The sequence below is a fragment of the Microtus oregoni genome, unplaced genomic scaffold (genome assembly GCF_018167655.1).
Source record: "Microtus oregoni isolate MIOR12 unplaced genomic scaffold, Mior012 000061F_ref0000440, whole genome shotgun sequence".
In the NCBI taxonomy this organism is placed as follows: Eukaryota; Metazoa; Chordata; class Mammalia; order Rodentia; family Cricetidae; genus Microtus; species Microtus oregoni.
Window position 1 is genome coordinate 11,343,894 of NW_024543871.1, and position 23,313 is coordinate 11,367,206.

The following is a 23,313-nucleotide window of genomic DNA, read 5'->3' on the forward strand; positions in this document are numbered from 1 at the left end:
TAATCCCTCAGCCATACTCCCTGTTACTAACCCCAATGACAATCCCATTGGTTCACCAAATCAGATACTGGTACCATCATTACTCAGGTCTGTTGTGTGTGTGCCTGGGAGTAGATGTGTGTGTTACACCTCCTCAGAAAAGGTCTATCACACAACATATGCCTCTGTGTTCATGAATGTCTATGCATAGCCTCTGACATTCTTTAATATCTGAATTTGATGATTCATTTCTTTGTTCCTGTTGTATTTCCAACTTCTTATGGTGCTCATTTAAAGGTCCATGCTCGATACATTTAAGCCCCCATATTCTTTACCTGATGATCCCAGTTCATCATTGAGAAATTCATACTTTAGTTTGTAAGTTGGAAGGAACAAGAAGACAATGATGACTCAGTGCCGCCATTTATCCTTTCAGATGCCTTTGGGGACAGGGATTGATAAAGTGTCGCTAGGAAAGGAGGAGGACCTCTTATTATATGTAACAAACCATACATAGTTTCCTAAGAAAATATTCAGTAGGCCACACATTGAGACAAGAGAATCCCCCCAAAAGTGTATTACCCTGAGAGTCGATGGCAAGCCATCCTCTCTTTCCTACAAGACTGTCTGGCTAGATCGTTTGATTATGGTGAGCTGGAATATTCCAAGTCCTGCACTGATTTATCTTGAGCTATTTGTCTTCCCCAACAGTTGCCTAGGCCGGAGACTTAGAATTGTGAATGGAAGGTAATACCTTCTGCACGATGTAGAAAGTAGCTCCTTAGTTTGTTCACGGATGAGCGTCAGCACGTCACAGCCCAGACAGCCTTCAGGCCACACTAGGATGATGCTCTAGCCAGAGGCTCTCAGCTGCTTCTGAATCATTCATCCAGCTGCCACGGCTACAAGCACTGGAGGAAAAAGTGGCCATGAGAAACATAAAGTACAAAACCGTATATGAATGCCTAGTGGCATGCCAGTGCCAAGAGTTTGCCAAATGTATTAATTACTTCTCTATTGCTATGATAAATTGTCATTCCAAAAGCACCCTAGAGGAGAAAGGTGTTAATTCTGCCTTACTGTTCTCAAAGGATAGAATCCAAGATGGCAGAGGAGGCACAGCAGCTGGCGTGCAAGGCCAGCATAACTCAGGAAGCAGAAATATCAGAAAACTTCTACTCAGAGCAATGTGACGGGTGCAGGGAGATGAACAGGGGTGTATGGGACTATGAATTTTCAAAGCTTGTCCCTAGTGACATACTTCTTCAGCAAGTATCCTAAAGTTTCCTGGACTTTGCCAAACAGTGCCCCTGATTGGAAGCCATGTGTTCGCATACATGAGCGATTATGAGACATTTCTCCTTCAAAGCACCCCAGAAAACAAAACAAAAAATAACAAAGAGAGAGAGAATTCATTGACATTTACTTTAAGAGAGCAAAAGCCATTTTCCAGAGAGGGGACTTTGAACTGAAATCCTGACTTTCGAAAAGGCCGTCACCTATGTTAAAGATTCTACAAGGCTGACAGATGACAGAGAGCTGGAATATTCCACGTCCCGAGCAACATTATCTTGGGTTATCTTTATCCTCCTCAACAGCCATTCATTGTCTGTCTCTGTGTTTGACCTGACAGCCTTGTGACTATCAGGTGAATTCCTTTTGCAAGTACTAATAAACCGCTAGCTTCTACCAACCCAAAGGCTAAAAATGCCAGTAGATAGCATCTGAAGCCCACAACAAGGTTTCCCCTCTTTTCTGTAACCCAGGAACTCCATGTTCCTACCAGTGAATTTTAAAAGTACTTGGCTTTTGACTTTCTTACTATAAAACTTGGGAAATTTTTTTTTACCATATTGGAACATACTACTTGGGGTGGCCTAAATCCATGTTTCTAAGCTATGGTCACTTATATTTGGCTCCAGAAGATATTACCTTATTCCCTAAAGAAAAGTATCAAGCATGGTGATTGCATTTGTAATCTCAGTGTTGGAAATGAGGAGATACGGGATCCCTAGGGATCCCTGGCTAGCCAGCCTCGTCTAACCACGTGCTCTAGGCTGATGACAGACTTGGTTTCAAAACAGGTAGACGGCATTCCTGAAGACTGTGTGTGCATTGCTCTCCACACGCATACTTGCATGCATGCGCATGAACACACACATCCACAAGTAACAGGGCCCTATCTTTAGAGAAGAGGACAGTAATAGGGTGTTTACTGCTCTAAAGGCGGTGGGGCTTGGCAGAACGCAGTTGATAAATGAGCTAGACGTGAAGGTCACATGCAAGAGTGACCTTTTTCAGAGCATCAGACGGTTTATACACTGAGGGTTCAAAGGGTCAGTTGAGTAGTGTCCCATCACAGGGATCAGCTGCAAGTGCTGGGCACACGGCATGTGGCCGGAACATGTTTTTCCATAGAGGCATATTAACCAATAACAAAAGCCAGTTGTAATGAAGAATCTAAAGTAAACTAACTCACTCCTATCTGCTGCACCCGGGACAGGCATGGAAGCACAATCCAAGACCAGTTCTGCGTTTTTGAAGAAACTGAGGTCACAAGACTATTGTCTTGGTTTCTTCGGGTTTTTTCGCAAGCACTAAGAAATTTCCTCGCAAGACTCTATTCTTGGACTGTTTTCCAACAGTAGAGGAGAAGCTAAGTGCGGACGAAAACAAGTGGAAGGGACTGGCTGGTTTCTCTTGGCCTCTGCTGATTGACCTATAAGAACAGAGACCATCTTAGGGTTTCCATGTCTGTGAAGAGACACCACGTCCATGGCAGCCTTTTTTTTAAAGAGTGGAACAAACTGACTTTATTCACAGATATGTAATTGTGTCGGCAGTTTTGTTTGATTGGTTGGGATTTGTTTTGCCTTTTTAAAACTTTGTATTTATTCTTTGTGGATTTCACATCATGCTCCCGATCCCACTCATCTCCCTGTCCCTTCGTATCCACCCTCTGCCCTGGCAACTTCCCCCTAAAATAAAACAAGTAAAATTTAAAAGAAAAGAAAAATCTCATCGTGGAAGCTGTAGTGCGACACAGTGAGCCACACAGTGTACCCTTGGGTCCATACGCCTTTACTTGCAAGTGTTCATTGCAGAGAGTCATTGTTCTGGTTCGAGGCCTCTGGTTTCTGCTACACTATCAATGCTGGACCCTTATTGGGGTTCCTCTTGGAAATTCTGCTGTTGTCCTGTGTCGTGGAGATCCTGCAATTTTGGGACTGCAGGACTGGCCCCTTCACGTGCTCCAACAGTTCTTAGATAGGGGTAGAGGTTGGGATAGGCCAACTCATAGCCCTGGTTCTGGTCCTGGGTGGTTGTTGGGTTGGTCAGCCCACCAGCTCTCTCTCATCCTCAACACCAGGGTCAGTCAGCTCTAGTGAGCACCCTCTGCAGTGAGCAGCAAGCGGCAGGGCCAGTTTTTCAGGCTCTCATGCCCTGGGGGCAGGCTCACCTACACCTACACCACCAGGGCCACTCTACTGTGTTGCCCAGCAGAGAGGAACAGGGGCCATTCAGCTCTCCTCCGCTCACACCCTCAGGGCCACTCACCCTTGTACCCACCGACAGGGCCAGCATTGCTGTATTGCTCAGGTGAGATACAGGGTCGTCGTCTTTCTTGAGTGCTGCAGCTGAGGAGAGGTAGGGCCAGCTTTCTTGCTCTTATGACCTCAGGGCCTGCTCTCCCACCTGCCACAGGCAGTGAGGTGTGTGCGTGTGGAGAGCATCTCCCCCTTGCTCACATCACTGTGGCAGATAAAAGGCAAGGCCAGATCTCTCATTTTCATCTCTCATCTCATTCCTTGGGGCCAGCTCACCTGCATCCCCATGGACACAGTCAGCTCTTCTGTACTGCACAGGAGGGGTGCAGGCCCAGCTCTCCAGAGAGCTGCTGCTGGTGGCTACTGGGGAAGTGGAGGACATCTTTCCCTCACCCTTGTCACCACATGGCAGACAAGGAGTTCTAGGCCAGTTCCCCCACTCTTACGACCTCAGGGCAGGCTCGCCTGCAGCCCGCCAGCAGAGTCAGCACTACTGTACTGCCCAGGTGAGGTGTAGGGCCTCCTCCCCTGAGTGCTGCAGTGTTGGGGACTGCAGGCCCACAGACCCTGAATTTCCTGTAAACACTTGTTTTCCTATGCTTGCAGCGGCTCTGAGCCAAACAACTTGTTTTCCTGTGCCTAGTGCAGGCACTATAGGACCATAGTACACGTACGCTGCAGCTGGTGAAGGGCAGCACCAGCTCTCCAATTCTCATGACCCAGGGGCCTGCTCTCCTGCCTGATGCGGGTGGTGGGGGTGAAGAGTATGGGGGCATTTCTCCCTTGCCCTCCCTACCACACAACAGATGAGTAGTGGAACCAGCTTTCCTACCCCCACACCCTTAGGGCTGCTCACCTGTGCACTCGCCAGGGTCAGCATTGCTATGATGTTCAGGTGAGGTGTAGGGCTTGCTTTCCTGAGTGCTGCAGCCAGTGAGATGCTGGGCAGCTCACTGGTTCTCATGATCTCGGGGTCAGCTCTTCTACATACCACACGTAGTGAAAGGCAGGCGGTAGTGGTGGAAGACATCTCCCCCGGCCCACACCACTGTCTGGCAGATGGGGGGTGGGGCTGGATCTTCCGCGCTCATTTTCTCAGGACAACTCCTCTGTGCCCCTGTCAACAGGGTCAGTTCCACTATCCTTCCCAGCCAAGGTACGTGGCCTGATCTCCCTAGCCGTGCAGCTTGTGAGGTATTCGGTCAGTTTTCTGGCCTGCCACAGGTAGCAAGGGGTGACGGGGCACTCTTATAAAGGAAACACATGTAATTTGGTGGCTTAAAGTTCAGATGTTTAGCCAGTTATCATCACGGTGCGACACGGTGGCGTGCAGACAGACATGGTACTAGAGCACTAACTAAAACCCTACAGCTTGTGGCAAGGAACAGGAAGGGAACTGTCTCACTGGGCATGGCTTGGGCATACGTGAGACCTCAAAGCCTGCCTCCACAGTGACGCACTTACTACTTTTGAATGTCATCTCCTTTAAAGTCAAATCCTAGGAAACATCATTTCTGTGGTGGTTTGAAAGAAAATGGCTCCCAGAGGGAATGGCACTTTTAGGAAGTGTGGCTTTGTTGGAGTAGATGTGACCTTATTGGAGGAAGTACGTAAGCTCCTCATTGTTGTCTAGGTTCTCTGGGATTGTGAATTGTAGGCTGGTTTTTCTTTGCTTTATGTCTAAAAACCACTTATGAGTGAGTATATATGATATTTGTCTTTCTGGGTCTAAGTTACCTCACTCAATGCGACGTTTTCTAGATCCATCCATTTGCCGGCAAATTTCAAGATGTCATTATTTTTTTTCTGCTGTGTAGTACTCCATTGTGTAAATGTACATCTTCATCCATTCTTTGGCTGAGGGGCATTTAGGTTAATTCCAAGTTCTGACTATGACAAATAATGCTGCTACAAACATAGTTGAGCACATATCCTTGTGGTATGATTGAGCATTCTTTGGATATATACCCAAAAGTGGTATTGCTGGGTCTTGAGGAAGGTTGTTTCCTAATTTTCTGAGAAATTGCCATATTGATATCCAAAGGGGGCTGTACCAGCTTGCATTCCCACCAGCAATGAAGGAGAGTTCCCTTTACCCTACAACCTCTCCAGCATAAGTTGTCATCAATGTTTTTTTATCTTAGCAATTCTTACAGGTATAAGATGGAATCTTAGAGTTGTTTCAATTTGCATTTTTCTGATGGCTGTGGGTGTTGAGCTATGTAAGGCAGAACTTCTTTTATGCCACTGCATATTCCAGGCTAGCTAGCCCATGCGTTGCTGGAGATTCTTCTGCCTCTGCCTTGCAGCTCACCATGGGAGTGCTGGGATTACAGATGCATGCTACTTGTCTGACTTTTATTTAGATTCTGGGGATCTGAACTCAGGTCCTCATGCATGTACTGCAAGCACTTTGTCCACTGAGCAATTCCCTCAGCCTTCAAAGGAGCCATCCTTTTTTTTTAATTCTTTGACAAATTTATTCATGAAAACTATGTATTTTTTCATCTCCTCCCCAATTCCTTCCTGTTTATGCTAATTAACCTCTCCTTGTTTCCAAGAAGTCACCCTACAAAGGAATAATCTTAACACAGGGAAGACATTGTTAGTAGAGAGTTGGCAGACAGGAAAGATGGGATCAAAGTGAAAAATAACAATATCACTCAAGAATGAGTAACTACTCAGAGCTCATAGAAATTTGTTTACTTCCCACTATTTATTATTTAAATAGGTATGAAATGATAATTTCAAATCCAGTTTATGTTTGGATTCTTCACTTCTATTTAGCGTGACACTTTCCCTTTCTGCTCCATAGTTTGATCTCTTTTGAAATCTCTCAGTTCACAGTTCCCTCAATCACTCTGAGTACTCTATTATTTAACTCCCTTGGTAACTTTTCTGCTTGAATTATCAACTCTGATTATTTCTAGTTCTTTGTAATTATTCATGACATTTGATTTCCTCTATGCTTTGGAAACTTCATGAGGTCCTCTTTAGAACTATCTTCTATAAGGTTCCTTTCTTCAGCATATTTGCTTTCAGGGTCACCCTTGTCATGGATTTATAGGGTTCAACTTTGTTCAGTCAGATGACAGGTCATACTTATAACTATACGTTGATTTTCGGAGATGCAAAGAGAAGTTACCAGGTTCAGAGAGCAGTACACCTCTACCGAAGTCATCCTGAATGATGACAATAAAGAGGGCAGTTCATTTAGGTTAGACTACGGTCTCCCAACCATGACTTGTAGGACACCTCCAATCTGCTGTCTGCTTTTCAAGTCCTATAAACTGAGAAGGGGCTTTTACATTTTTTAAATGATTGCTTCGAAATTTTAATTATGTAAATGTGTGTGTGTGTGTGTGTGTGTGTGTGTGTGTGTGTGTGTGTGTTTAGGCATACGAATGGGAGTGAAGTGCCTGTGGAGCCCAGAAGAGAATAGCATCTCTCCTGCAGCTGCAGTTAAACAGGAGGTCATAAGCTTCCCTCTGTGGGCACTAGTAATTGAACTCAGGTCCTCTGTAGGAGTAGTATCCTCTCTTAACTGCTGAGCTATCTCTTTAGCCTCTGAGTCTTTATGTTTTCAAGCTGTTGAAACAAATATGAACATTCTGTGACATGTGAAAAGGACATGAAATAAAAATGTCAGCATCTATAAACAAAGATTTCCTGAGAACACCATGCCTAGTTGTATACATATGACTTGAATCCCCCAGAAGCAATGTTTAGCAATTCAACAGAGACCATATGGCTCACAAGGTCTAAAACATTTACTATTTGGCTTTTGAAGAAATACTTTCTTTGGTCATTTAATTGCAATCATTCCTGGTTTCAAAATGAAAGTACACTCCTTAGATGTCTCTTCTGGTATAAGAAGTCAGCAAATGAAAGATCAAGCGAAAGGCTGTTATTCTTGTCAATCCTTGAAAATATTAAAAGGACTTAAAAAAATTCTCTGTCCTTTCAGCAAAATATGTCATTCCCTAGCATGACCACCAGATGGTGACTTCGGTGACACTTCAATGGTATCAGTGTTCTACTGAGGATAACACTTGGTGTATGATTTAAAAACTCTCTCAGCACGATACGCATCAAGATAAGCTAAATATTGCCAAACTCCGAAGAGGCTTGCTGGAAAAACAGGCTGAGGCTTCAAGTTTGGCTTTGATGGAAGCGAAAGCTTCCTTGGCTTAAGCAATCGATGCTTGGTCTCAAAAACATAATATAGGCAGAAAAACGTACTTTCTAATAAGGCAGACAGGAAACTGCAGCGCTGGAGAAGTGTCTTTGAAAAATCACCTTGATATTTCATTTTTAAAGTAAATTATTTTTTAAATTTGTTTTTACATTTTTATGTAAAACTGTAAAATTCCATTTTGGGATGTCTGTGTATGGCACATCTTGTATGGAGGTCAGAGAATGACTCGGGAGGGGGATGTTGGTTTTCTTCTTCTGTCATGTGGGTACACAGGATCCAGCTGAGCTCTTTAGGCTTGGTAGCAAGTGCCTTTATCCACTGAACCAACGCCCTGCTCCAGGGCTCCATCCTATAAAAGCAGCACTACATGTGACTCTGTTGTAGGTTTTGTAGTTAGGGGAGGATTTCAGCATGTTCTTCAAGGGGTCGTGAGCTAGAAGCTTGGCGAACAGAGTAGCACACTCACAGGGGACTGATGTGCTTATCCCAGAACTGAATTACTTCCAGTGAGAATGATTTGCTATAAAGCTGGCTTAGCTACCTCACTTCTTGTCTAATTTACCACATAATATGCTCCTCTTGGATATGTTCCCACCGTCATGATGCCACCACGTGAGGCTCTCACTGGAGCCAAGATATGCCCATGTCACGCTCTAGATCAGTGGTTCTCAACCTTCCTAATGCTGCAGCCTTTTAATACAGTTTCTCGTGTTGTGCTGACCCCCAACCATACAATTACTTTATTGCTACTTCATGATTGTAATTTTGCTACTATTATGAATCCTAATGCAAGTGTCTGATATGCTTGATATTTGATATGCAACCCCGAAAGGGGCTTTGACCCGCAGGTTGAGAATTGTTGCTCTAGGTCCTTAAGGAGTGGGCTAAATAGCTTTTCTTTATATAGTACTCAACTTGGGGTATTTTTTTATAGCAAGATGAAATAAACTAAGAGGAAAGACAATCTGAAGATCACATATTTTAAAATACTGGTCTTAGGACATGTCTTGTGTCAGCCTGACCGGAGCAGCAGCTAATGGATCAAATTACCAAGTCCGAGCACATACACAGAAATTGGGGCCTACTTCATGGGCAGCTGTTCTGATATGTGGGTTAGAGTGCAGTAAGGCCTGTCTCAAATTCCAGCAATCAGGGAGAGGGTCAGAAAGGGCAGTCAAGGCTCTATTCAAATGGAATGGCCCTCAGGCAGAGCTCTCTCAGAACTGCTAGGCTGTTTGGGGGAAGTGTTAAATGGAATGAGGGCCTCTGTGATGGGATGCCAAAGGCCAGAGCGACAGGAGCCATCCTAGATCCAAGATACTCGACTTTAGTAGGATTGCCTTAGGTTGAATCAGGTGGGGCTAATATAGAGCCTCAGTGGTGAAATATCTTTGCATTTTCAGGATAATAAAGGCTCTTGTAGTGATTCTCTTCTTTTGGGTTTCTGATTTCAAACTGTAAGCGTATTCAAAAACCTATACAAGCTCTTGTGATAGAATTAAGTATAGAAATTTCCAGATGTTCTTCCTTCCAAATACGTTCTGCTTTTTTAGTATAGCATTCACTTTCTTCTGCAGTGCTGGGGATCAAACCCAGGACCTCGTGCATAGACTAGGTAGGCTACACAAACATTCTACTACTGAGCAACATCCCCAGCCTATACCGCTCAAATATAACGTTCAGCATAATGGTCAAAGATGCTTCCAAAACATAACCAAGCCCTTTTAAGATCTGTTACAAGATGTTTTAAAATGAGTATTGTTGTGGAATATTCTTTTACACTGCTTGAAGATGCGTCACTGTGATTGGCTTAGTAAAAAGCTAAATGGCCAATAGCAAGGCAGGAGGTATAGCAGGGACTTTGGAAAAGAGAAAGCTCTGGGAACAAGAAGGGTGGAGTTGCCTTACACACAGAGAAGAAACAGGAGGTGCAAGATGAAAGAGAGGTTAACACCACCTGACAAACCATAGATTAATGCCTTCCTTCTTTCTCTCATGCCTAGCACAATGGCGGCGGCCGCGGCGGAGCAGCAACAGTTCTACCTGCTCTTGGGAAACATAATCAGCCCTGACAATGAGGTCCGGAAACAGGCGGAGGAAACCTATGAGAATATCCCAGGCCAAACCAAGGTCATGTTCCTCTTACAAACCATCAGAAATACAACAGCTGCTGATGAGGCTAGACAAGTGGCCGCTGTTCTCCTAAGGCGTCTTTTTTCCTCAAATGAAGTCTATCCAACTCTGCCATCAGATGTCCAGACTGCCATCAAGAGTGAACTGCTAATGATTATTCAGATGGAGACAGAATCTAGCATGAGGAGGAAAATCTGTGATATTGCTGCAGAGTTGGCCAGGAATTTAATAGATGAGGATGGCAACAACCAGTGGCCTGAGGGTTTGAACTTCCTCTTTGATTCCATCAGCTCACAGAGCATGGGACTCCGGGAAGCTGCCCTTTACATATTTTGGAACTTTCCTGGGATTTTTGGGAACCAACAGCAGCACTATTTGGATGTCATCAAGCAGATGTTAGTTCAGTGTATGCAAGATCAAGAGCATCCTTCGATCTGGACATTGTCGGCCAGAGTTACAGCCGCCTTCATACTAGCCAACGAGCATAATGTCGCTGTGTTCAAACACTTTGCAGACCTGCTACCTGGGTTCTTAAAGGCTGTCAATGACTCGTGCTATCAGTACGACGACTCAGTCCTCAAGTCTCTTGTGGAGATAGCGAACACTGTTCCGAAGTATTTGCGTCCTCATTTAGAAGCAACTCTACAGCTAAGTCTGAAGTTGTGTGGAGACGCCAACCTCTACAATATGCAGCGCCAACTTGCCCTCGAAGTGATTGTGACCCTGTCTGAAACCGCAGCTGCCATGTTAAGAAAGCATACCAATATTATTGCACAGACTATTCCTCAGATGCTGGCCATGATGGTTGATCTAGAAGAAGATGAGGACTGGGCAAATGCTGATGAGCTAGAAGATGATGACTTCAATAGCAATGCAGTTGCTGGTGAGAGTGCCTTGGACCGGATGGCCTGTGGACTTGGTGGAAATCTTGTTTTGCCAATGATCAAGGAACACATTATGCAGATGCTTCAAAACCCTGACTGGAAGTACCGGCATGCAGGATTGATGGCCTTATCTGCCATCGGAGAAGGATGCCATGAGCAAATGGAGGGAATTCTGAATGAGATTGTGAACTTTGTCTTGCTTTTTCTCCAGGATCCTCACCCAAGAGTCCAGTATGCAGCCTGCAATGCTGTGGGTCAGATGGCTATGGATTTTGCACCTGGTTTTCAAAAGAAATTCCATGAGTAGGTGATTGCAGCTTTGCTTCAAACCATGGGAGATCAAGGCAACCAAAGGGTGCAGGCCCATGCGGCGTCTGCTCTCATTAATTTCACTGAAGACTGTCCCAAGTCGCTGCTCATCCCATACTTGGATAACCTGGTGAAGCACCTGCATTCAATTATGGTCCTCAAACTTCAGGAGCTGATCCAGAAAGGCACCAAGTTAGTCCTGGAGCAGGTTGTGACGTCCATCGCATCGGTTGCAGATACCGCAGAAGAGAAGTTCATTCCCTACTATGACCTGTTCATGCCATCCCTGAAGCACATAGTGGAGAACGCAGTCCAGAAGGAGCTGAGGCTCCTGAGGGGGAAGACGATCGAATGTGTCAGCCTCATCGGCCTGGCTGTGGGGAAGGAGAAGTTCATGCAGGACGCTTCAGATGTGATGCAGCTCTTGCTGAAGACCCAGACAGACTTCGGTGACATGGAAGACGACGACCCTCAGATCTCTTACATGTTCTCTGCATGGGCCAGAATGTGCAAAATCCTTGGGAAAGATTTCCAGCAGTACCTTCCCATGGTCATGGGGCCGCTGATGAAGATCGCTTCGATTAAGCCCGGAGTAACCTTTCTCCACACCCAGGACATGGAGAATATGAGTGATGATGGTTGGGAATTTTTGAACCTCGGAAATCAGCAAATTTTTGGTATTAAAACTGCAGGACTAGAAGAAAAGTCAACTGCTTGCCAGATGTTGGTTTGCTATGCTAAGGAGTTAAAGGAAAGTTTTGTGGAGTACACTGAACAGGTTGCCAAACTGATGGTCCCTCTGCTCAAGTTTTACTTACATGATGGGGTCCGAATGGCAGCCGCGGAGTCCATGCCCTTTCTGCTGGAGTGTGCGCGAGTCCGCGGTCCCGAGTACCTCATGCAGATGTGGTACTATATATGCGATGGGCTCATCAAAGCTATTGGCACGGAGCCTTACTCAGACGTGCTCTCGGAGATCATGCACTCGTTCGCAAAGTGCATAGACGTCATGGGAGACGGGTGTCTGAACAACAAGCACTTTGAGGAGCTGGGAGGTATATTGAAAGCCAAACTTGAAGAACATTTCAAAAATCAAGAATTGCGGCAAGTGAAAAGACAAGACGAAGACTATGATGAGCAGGATGAGGAGTCACTACAGGATGAGGATAATAATGATGTCTACATTCTGACCAAAGTGTCAGATATTTTACACTCGATATTCAGCAGCTACAAAGAAAAGGTGTTGCCGTGGTTTGAACAGCTGCTTCCATTCATTGTCAACCTGATTTGTCCACATAGACCATGGCCAGACAGACAGTGGGGATTGTGTATCTTCGATGATGTCATAGAACACTGTAGTCCAGCCTCATTTAAGTATGCAGAATATTTCTTAAGGCCAATGCTCCAGTATGTGTGTGACAACAGCCCAGAAGTCAGGCAAGCTGCGGCATATGGCCTTGGCATCATGGCACAATACGGTGGAGACAACTACCGCCCTTTCTGTACAGAAGCACTCCCACTGCTTGTAAGAGTTATTCAGTCTGCAGATTCTAAGGCCAAAGAAAACATCAATGCTACAGAGAACTGCATCTCTGCGGTGGGGAAAATCATGAACTTCAAGCCTGACTGTGTAAACGTTGAAGAAGTATTACCACACTGGTTGTCTTGGCTTCCACTACACGAAGATAAAGAAGAAGCTGTCCAGACCTTCAGTTATCTGTGCGACCTGATTGAAAGTAATCACCCAATTGTTCTTGGCCCAAACAATGCCAATCTACCCAAAATATTCAGTATAATTGCGGAAGGAGAAATGCATGAGGCCATTAAACATGAAGACCCCTGTGCCAAGCGCCTGGCCAATATAGTTCGCCAAGTACAGACTTCTGGAGGATTGTGGAATGAATGCATAGCACAGCTCAGTCCGGAGCAGCAGGCCGCCATACAGGAGCTCCTGAACTCTGCCTGACGGCCTTAATACCACCTGCCAGAAGCCAGAAAACTAACTCCAAATAAACGTTTACCATGCCTTTAATCCCAGCACTTGGGAGGCAGAGGCAGGTGGATCTCTGTGAGTTCGAGACCAGCCTGGTCTACAGAGCTAGTTCCAGGACAGGCTCCAAAGCCACAGAGAAACCCTGTCTCAAAAATAAAAAAAAACATAGATTAATATAAATAGAATAATTTAATTTATAAGAGCAAGTAGAGACACGCCTAAGATAAAAGGCCAGCTTTAATTAAGAAGTCTCTGTGTCACCAGGCAGTGATGGCGCACGCCTTTAATCCCAGCACTCCTGAGGCAGAGGCAGGCGGATCTCTGAGTTCAAGGCCAGCCTGGTCTACAAGAGTTAGTTCCAGATCAGGCATCAAAGCTACACAGAAAAACCCTATCTCAAAAAAAAAGAAAAAAGAAAAAAAAAAGGAAAAAAAAGAAAAAAGAAAAAAAAGAAAAAAGAAAAAAAAGTCTCTTTGTTATTTTTTGTGAGCTGGCAGCCCAAAGAAAAATCTGTCTACATTTGGTGACCAACATGGATGTTCGTATATCCACATAGGGTCTGAGAAAGCAGCCTCTAGAATAGGCTTGGCGTACAAAGGAACAACCCTTTTAAGAGGCCCTGCTGCATAGCTGAGCACTTGAGCAGCAGGCACTGGGTACAACTCCTGCTTCAGTCAGACACTACAAATTCCCAGCCATGGGGCAGGTAAATGCAGCTATGGGTTGTACCCGCAGATATGAGACTAGGCTCTCACGAATTGAGAAGGGCAGAGCCAGTCACCTGTGTATCATATGCTGAACAGATCCTTGCAATAGTACTATCATAGCTTAAGATTTGGCTCAGTTGGTCAAAGGAGACCACAGACCTGCCAAAATAAAACCAGGTTCAGGCTGACAAAAATCACTGTGAGAAGGTGACAGTGTGTGTTTAAAAATGAATTTAGAAGTAAAATAAATAAGAAGAAAATGGTTATAGATAGTCATAGAAAAATAAAGTTTAAAAATAAAAATAAAGTCTTTTAAAAAAGAGTAAAGTAATATAAAAAGAATAAATTATGTAAGGATGGGAAATACACAGGGCATCTTTGGTGACTTTGAATTTTTAGATGCTAATGTACAAAAGTAATATCTGCTGAGAGACATTAGATTATAGAAACTGCCAATTTAAACCAAGTAATATATTTTAAGAATGTCAGCAAATATGTTGCTTTTCGGAAAGGTTATGCTTTTGTTTCCACAGAAAGCAAAAAGTTTTGGTTCTCTTCAAAATTAATGAAATCAGATTTGATTGCGGAATGCCTCCTGAAAATGTTGGCTATGGACACGAAAAAAGAAATCCCAAAAGACTACAAGATAGGTGACGTCATGCTGATTTCTCTACTATGATAACTGCTCTGAGATAGGATGAGACATGGTAAGTCTTGTTCACTATAGAATCCTCATGACTTACTAGTTATATGTCATCCTTTCATATGGCATGGATAGAGTTTGGTTATATAGTCCAAATGGACTTATAAAGTTGAGAGATGCCTTTTACCTGCTCAAACACAAAAGAAAAAATTAATCTTAAATTGATTTGTACATACTGCACATTCCATTCTTGTGTTAATGCAGATATATACCTTTAAAATTTGTGTGTTTTAAGAAAAAAAAAGGACATTGAGCCTATAATTCGTGATCCTAGAGAAGCTAAATAAGAAGGTGAACCCAAAGAAAAACATATAGGAATCCTCCTGGATATTAACCTTCATCAGGCGATGAAAGGTGACAGAGACAGAGACTCACATTGGAGCATCGGACTGAAATCTCAAGGTCCAAATCAGGAGCAGATGGAGAGAGAGCACGAGCAAGGAACTCAGGACTGCGAGGGGTACACCCACACACTGAGACAATGGGGATGTTCTATCGGGAACTCACCAAGGCCAGCTGGACTGGGTCTGAAAAAGCCTGGGATAAAACCGGACTCGCTGAACATAGCGGACATTGAGGACTACTGAGAACTCAAGAACAATGGCAATGGGTGTTTGATCCTACTGCACGTACTGGCTTTGTGAGTACCTAGGCAGTTTGGATGCTCACCTTACTAGACCTGGATGGAGGGGGGAGGACCTTGGACTTCCCACAGGACAGGGAACCCTGATTGTTCTTCGGGCTGACGAAGGAGGAGGACTTGATTGGGGGAGGGGGAGGGAAATGGGAGGTGGTGGCGGGGAGAAGGCAGAAATCTTTAATAAGTGAATAAATACATAAATTAATTAAAAAATATTACATGCATGTATAAAATTCTCAAACAATAAAAAATGATATGAAAATAAATCTGCATCCAGAATGACTTCAAAGCTGCTGAGAGATGGTCCAGCCTCACAGACTATCCAACCAAGACTTCAGATAAGCTCTACACTTTTCTGTCACACAGAGACTAAAAACAAAAAATAGTACAGCTAGCTCTCCCAGGACTTGACCATTATCCCAATTTTCTAAACCCCAACTATCCCAAATTTCTAAAGATGCCATCACACCAAGACAACAGGAAGCAGTCTAGACAACATGATACACACATTCCCAAGAGATGGAGTGCAAGGCTTTTGCTCATTTGGTGGGTTATATATGCTTGCCATTGTTTAAGGGAATTGGTTATAAGTTGTTAATGGTCATGTTCAGGAAAAAAGCTGAACAAAAGAGGTTAGATTCAGGGATCTCTTTCTGAAGGGATAAAGGGGGCATATAGTATAGAAATTATGGATTAAAAGGGTGGATTTATTGTCTGCTTTTGAACAATCATTGATCTCAAATATTTTACATTGATATAGATTTTTGTATATTGATACAAATTTAAGGTTATTTTTGTTAGAATATACTCTATATATGCTTCTATTCTTGTTTAAGATATTTTTGTATATTAATAGAAATTTAAATTTATTTTTGTTATACTATATATGTTTCTATTCTTGTTTAATGTATTGTACCTATGCAACTCATTTTAAAATGTAAAGTTATAGTCCTTTTAAGCTACTTAAAATAATTAGGAAATGCAGATTAGTAGTTAGTCATCTATAATAATCAAACTTGTAATCATGTTAGATATGTTTTCAAGGTTAAACAGAGATATAGTTTAGATAGATAGGTGATCTTAAAATACTTCAAAGACCTACAGAATATGGCATTTAAGATGTTTTAATAACATAAGGATTTTCAAGACAGTGAGACATGTCGGCACCAATCTACGTCAAAAAAGGATAATCATCCTCTAAGAACAACCTATGGAGTTTGCTTTTATTGAAGCAAAGCTAAGCACTGGGTAAGAAACTGCCCTTGCCTTAACTGCTAACAAGTATGCTGTTCAAACTGGACATGCAAGACACAAAGGAAAAGGCCTGCCAAACTTTGCCAAAACAAGGTGAAATAGTTTTTCAAATTTCCTGCTTTATAGAAAAGTTTTGCAGATCATCTAGGCCTGTAGGCCAAAGATGGATGCCCCAGTGTTTCAGAGGAATCTTGAGTGACTATCCAGGCAGCCAGATGTCTCTATTGTTTTTATAGTTTAGGAAGTTGCTTTCTCTGCTCTTCCTGTTTACCCACTTCTAGGGTCTCTGATGGGGATTGAAGACTAGGTAGTTATAGTTTTATAGTTTTTCTTGTTAACAAATTCAGAAAAGAAATTTACATAAGAGAGGTAAAGTTTATAAGGTTGAGAAACATAAAAGCTTAAGTTGTTTATCTAAAAAGATGTTTTAAGATCTAAAAAGATTTTTCTTTAGATATAAAAAAGATTTTATTTTAATTTACGGAACAACCACAGTGTCTCCTGCCTCCTCTCTTCCCATTCCCTCCCCCAATCTCCCTTGTGCCCACTCCCCATCCACTCCTCCTCCATCTTCATTCAGATGGGCTCCCTGCCAGTAGTTCTGTGCTGTCCATATTTAGGACAGGTCTTTTTCCCCTTGCCCAGGTATCTTCCTCCTGTGCTAGTCATCTGTATACACATACTCCTGACATCGTCAGAAGTTTGACTTTACTAAAGAAGCTTTACTAATGCCTTGGGCATCTCTCAAATTCATAATCAAAAAGAAGCATGGCAGGAAGATTAGCGTCATAGAGGAAGATACAGAGGCACACAAATGTCTCTTTGAGGGAGTTTGGCCTGAAATCAAGATCATCACTGAAGGATACACTTGTCAAACTTGCTACATTCACATTAGCCCCATCATCAGCCACACATCCTTTGGCCAACATTACTCAAGGAAATGCAGAAGTTCAAGGTCAATGGGAAATTGGCATGTTACTTTGTACTATTGGTATTGGCATTTGATTACTATTTTTCTTCCTTAGGACAGCCACAATGAAGTGCCGCATACCAGGTGGCTTTCAGTAGAAAATATTTGTTATGTCACAGTTTTCAAGTTCAGAGTTCTAAAATGAAGGTGTCTGTAGGACCATGCTTCACCCAATGTCTCTAGAGGGGAACCCTTCCATCCATGCCTCTCATAGCTTGTAAGAAGAGTCTAGCAAACCTTGGTTTATAGATGGACCACTTTGATCTAAGCCTGTGTTGTCACATGACTGATTTCACACATCATGGCTCCTCTTTTTTTTTTTTCAAACACACTAGTCAGATTCGAGGAAAAGCCCACCCCACACCATTGCCACTTCAATTCTAATTATTATATATTATTTCCAAATAAAATTAGATCCTGAGGTCTGGAAATTAGAACACCCAACATGTGCTGTAGGGAGGCAAAATTCAGTCTACAGTAATTCCTGATTTTTCTAAACTGCTTTGAATTAAAGAAAGCTGTTCATTTTGGATGCATATAGTCTGCCCCTTTCCTCTTCCCTTACGAAGAGTGGGCATCTGAAGGAACCTGGTGAGCCTCGCACTCCACTTCCCAGCTGCCCTTGATTATAGGTCTACCCACAAGGCTGCTTCTCGCCTATCGCCTGTGGATAGAATGGAGGTTTCTCAGTTCATCTTGGAGTGTCAAATAAACTGATGCAAGGACAATGAAATAGCTCAGTTAGTTGGTCAAGACACTCACTGCCAATCCTGATGACCTGATTCCCCCGACCCACACAATAGGTGAAGACTGACTGATTCCTGAAAGTTGTCCTCTGACTTCTACACTATAAGCTAGTATGCACATACATGCATGCACACACGAAATACATAAAATGCATGAAATTTTAAAATACTGATGATATTTAAATGTTTTTAAAAATTATTTACCCCGAGATGAGACTCAAAGGCTTAAAGGTGACAAATATTGCTGGAGGGCAGCTGCTTGCTCAGTGACTAAAGATATCCACATTGGCTTGCCTGGGAGCACTGAACTTGTGTCCTCTAGGTGTAATCACTGAACTTCAGTGTTTTCCTTGTTACAGCAGCTAGCATTGTCTTCAATAAAGCATTCAGACACAATTGATTTTATTGTTATCATAATCATAGTGAAGTTGATGTTCTGCTAAATGCACCTTTAAATTCTAATGTGAGTTTAAGCTAATAACTGAAAGAAAGCAAAACAAAAAACAAAAAGAAAAATCCCACAAAGGCTATAGCTACTAATATACTGTGTTTTCTCCAAAGTAAACTATCCTTGTGTTTTCCAAATATTTTTATTATATTATCAACTTTTTCCTTTTGTTTTCTTGTTTTTTTTAATAAGGGAAGTGTTGGGTCTCATGTATCACAAGTTAGTCTTCAATTTGCCAAGAAACTGAGGATGACATTGAACTTCTGACCGTACTGCCTCTACAACTCGTGGCTTTTATGTAGGGCCAAAGGTCATATCATATCCAGAACTTCATGCTTGTTAGGCAAGCACTTACCAACTGAGCTTAGCAACTTAATTTTTTGTTTGTTTTATTTCACAAGATAGGGTTTTCTGTGTATCGCGCTGGCTGTCCTATGTTTTCAAATGTCCTAAAATGTTTTTAAAACACATTTTTTTGCTTAACTTTATATTGCTACTAATTATAGAGTCTTTATAGCAAATACATAAGGAGAGGATTAAGGAGATGGAGGGCGTTGTTCCTTTGCGGAACTACAGCTCCCAGCGTTCCCCTGGACTACGGACACATTCCCAAAAGCCTTTGCATTCACCGTTAAAAGGCAAGGGTTGCCATGACTCTTTCTCTTTTCCCCCACCTCTCCTGTTGTCTCTGCACACCTGTACCTACCCGCCATTACCCTTCCCCCATTAAAGTGCACCCACGTGGGACCACCGCATGTCTGTGTCTCCTTTCCCCGCGTAACGTCTTTACCCTCTAAACCCGCAGACAAGAAAAGCCAGCTGAAAATAGGAACAACAATTGGTGCCGTGACTCAAGGCAAAGCTCAGACGTTTGGAGAAGGGTCCCCTAACCCCACAGGCACAGATCCTGGAGGTGGCTTTCAAGGTGTACCACGCGAGAAACGACAAGACCCGAAACCATTGCCACGTGATCACCGCACCCACCCGGCCAGCCGAGGAGATAAGCTGCCAAGTTTAAGGACACCAGGTTCAACCCCCTCTACTCCAGTCTAAGGAAAACAGTGGTCCCATCCGTCGCTGTGTTAACACACCCTCCTTTCTTTTTTTTTTTTTAAGTTTTTCGAGACAGGGTTTCTCTGTGGTTTTGGAGCCTGTCCTGGAACTAGCTCTTGTAGACCAGGCTGGTCTCGAACTCACAAAGATCCGCCTACCTCTGCCTCCCAAGTGCTGGGATTAAAGGCGTGCGCCACCACCGCCTGGCCCGTGCGCCACCACCGCCCAGCCCCCTCCTTTCTTTAAATTCATAAATAACCATCCAGCTGTCATTACAGATACCATCATCAAATACGGAGTCAAGGGCTCAGGTGGTAAGCAGATTCTCAACAAAGCTCCTTGACATAACAGGTCAGCCGCTGACTGCAGCAGTGGCCCCTGAAATGTTAAGGAATACACGGTTAAAATCTATTTCTTTTAAGACACTTTCTTTAAGCTCCAGGATGCCAGCCCGACCCATCTAAACAAATCAAACACAAGCGGATCATTAACAGAATAAGTATCATTTGATTTTTTTATCATTCTTAACCCCAGACCTCCTAAGACTCCCCCACCCCGAATCTCCCCTCTCCCCTCTAATCCCACCCCAGACCTCCTCTCCCCTTTAATTTTTCCCTCTCTAATGTGACTTTTGTCTTCCAGCATCTTAACGATGACCCAGTTACTCAGAAAAGCCAGACAGATGTGATTTCTTCAATCAGCCACCTCAAACGCCAGCGGACCTCGGCCACCCCAAGACTTCAAACGCCAGTGGACATCGGCCACCCCAAGACTTCAAACGCCAGCGGGCATCGGCCACCCCAAACAAACGCCAGCGGACATTTGCCACCCCAGACGCCAGTGGACAGGACACCACGACCTCAAACGCCAGCGGGACATCGCCAGAATAATCGGACACTCCCTGGATCCCTCAATGCCCAAAGCCAGCAGGAAGCAGTCATGAGAGACCAGGCTATGCCCCCATTCCCTACCCTTTAAGGTCCCCCAATTTTTTTTAATCAAACCCAAAGGGTGAAATGTTGTTCCTTTGCTGAACTACAGCTCCCAGCGTTCCCCTGGACTACGGACACATTCCCAGAAGCCTTTGCATTCCTCGTTAAAAGGCAAGGGTCGCCATGACTCTTCCTCTTTTCCCCCCGCCTCTCCTGTTGTCTCTGCACACCTGTACCTACCCGCCGTTACCCCTCCCCCATTAAAGTGCACCCACGTGGGACCGCTGCGTGTCTGTGTCTCCTTTCCCCGCGTAACGTCTTTATCCTCTAACCCCGCAGACAAGAAAAGCCAGCCGAAAATAGGAACAACAGAAGGGGCAGTAAGTACTTCATAAATCATTTTACATCAATTCGTTTCAGTATCTTATGCTCCTATCCAGTTTCTAGATGCAAACAAAAGTACAGTTTAATTTTCAGAAGCCAAATAACTTCATCACATGGCTTTTTATGAAACGCTCTGGAGCAGACATCTTCCACGGCTAGTTTTAGCCATTTCAGGGGTGTCAAGAAATACATGATGAGGTTTAAGAGACTCAGAGGACAATGTCACTTCACACTACACAGAAATTTTAGACAGTGGAAGGTCTTTATAAAGAAATATTCTTTTTTAATTTTTAATTTTTTTATTTAAATAACATTTTCATTTATTTTACATACCAACCAGTTTCCCCCTTGCATCTCCGGACCCTTCCCCTTTTGTATCTAAGCCCCCCCAACCCGAACTCTCTAACATCTCCATTCAGAAAGGGGCAGGCCTCCCATGGGTTTGCACAAAGCATGGCACATCAAGTTGCAGCAGGGCCAAGCTCCTCTTCTTACCTTCTGGCGGGGCCAGGTAATTCAGCATGGGAACAGGTTTCCAAAAGAGAGGTAAACCCTGCTCTCACTGTTAGAAGCCTTACTAAGAGACCAAGCTACAGGATTGTCACACATGCAGAGGGCCTAGGTCAGTCCCATTCAGGCTCCCTGACTGTTGATTCACTGTCCAAGAGCTCCTGTGAGCTCAGGTCAGCTGTCTCTGTGGGTTCCCCCATCATGACCCTTTGGGTGGTATGATCTCTCCTCTTTTTCTTCTGCATGACTCTTGGAGCTCAGCACAGTGCTTGTCTGTGGATCTCTCCCTTCGCTTCCATTAGTTACTGGATAGAGTATCTCTGATGGCAATTTGGGAAGTCATCAATCTGTTTACAGTAGATGGCCAGTTCAGGCACCCTCTCCACCATTTCTAGGAGTCTTGGTTGAGGTTATCCTTGTGGGTTCCTGGGAGTTTCCCTGGCACCAGTTTTATCCCTATCCCCAAAATGCACCCCCTCCCTCATAAAGATGTTTCTAATTCGTTCACCTGACTAATTGTTCTTTGAAAAACTTAACTTTCGCCAGGCAGTGGTGGCGCACGCCTTTAATCCCAGCACTCAGGAGGCAGAGGCAGGCGGATCTCTGTGAGTTCGAGACCAGCCTGGTCTACAAGAGCTAGTTCCAGGACAGGCTCCAAAACCACAGAGAAACCCTGTCTCAAAAAACAAAAACAAACAAACAAAAAAAAACCTTAACTTTCTTTGTGCCGTTTTGACTGCTATTGGATTTTCTCCTGAGTTTATAAAAGACATAAATAAACATTAGCTACAACTATGCCAAACATTCTTAGGTTAATTGTGGGTGCAAGAAGAAAATAATTTTTAACCTTTTTCAGTATTTGTAGTAAATTCTTCCTTTACTAACAAATCCAAATTCTAATTGTTGATGGTTTTTCATCTACCATTTTCCAAAATTAAAATTTGAGAAATATTCCAACTTAGTCCTCTTAGAACTTTGGCTTCAGAAAACAACTAAGAAAAATAATATGGAGCAATAAAAATACTCACTAGTTTTAGCTTTCTAATTTGGAATGCATCAAGATACAGCAGAATTCATGAATCTTCTTCATCTAGTTGTAATGACAGTTTAAAAGAGTTCAGAAAAAAAAATCTAGGAACACCTCTCCAAAGACAAGAAACCATCATTTCCAAAGCAAAGCTGACAGTGTTTTGGAAGTTGTTACAAATTTTATATTGAGTTGGCCAAATGATCATTCTGACTAGCAATAATAAAAGTAAGATTCTAATTTATATTTTTTCTTTATTTTATAAAAACATTTAATCAACACGTGTTCACATAAGATGGTAGGTTAATATTCTCTACTAGTGTAATATTTTTTATTGAAAAAATTTTTACACAATATATTCTGATCACAGTTCCTGTCTCCCAACTCCTCCCAGATCTTGCCCTCTGCACCCACTTAACTCCACATCCTTTCTTTCTCTATGGAAAACAGGCAACCGAAACAAACAAATCAGAATTTAAACACACGTACACACACACAAAGTAAAAACCACAGAAACACATGTATCCTCCTAAACAAAACCAATAAAAACACAAAAGAAGAAACCATAATATACAAACAAAAAAATCAGAAAGACAAAGTGATATGAGACAAGTCTGCAAGAACGCCATTAAGTTCTCTTTTTGTTGGCCACCTACTGCTGGGCATGGGGCCCACACTTAAGATCCATTAGGGTAAGTTTGACCTTCAGCTGACATTTGGACATGTTTAGAGGCAACTTCTGGTTATCATAACTTGGAGATGGGGTTACTACTGGCATCTTGGGTAGATGCCACAAACATTAGCTTTGAAGCGTATTTTCAGTAGATACACATTTCATCCGCACTGATCTTATTCCCAAATTGGGTTAGACATTTTAAGGCATCTGTTCCTGCAA

At 43.2% G+C, this 23,313-nt stretch overlaps 1 protein-coding gene across 1 annotated transcript in view; it reads left to right on the top strand.

Annotated features, from left to right (window-relative positions):
- LOC121439404 (importin-5-like) overlaps positions 1-13,194 on the top strand; it is a 38,422-nt gene extending 25,228 nt beyond the window's left edge. The window contains 1 exon segment of the mRNA XM_041639909.1: positions 9,729-13,194. Within this exon segment, the coding sequence (XP_041495843.1) occupies positions 9,733-13,017 (3,285 nt within the window). The 5' untranslated portion in view covers positions 9,729-9,732 and the 3' untranslated portion in view covers positions 13,018-13,194.
- Positions 13,195-23,313: the final 10,119 nt, after the last annotated feature.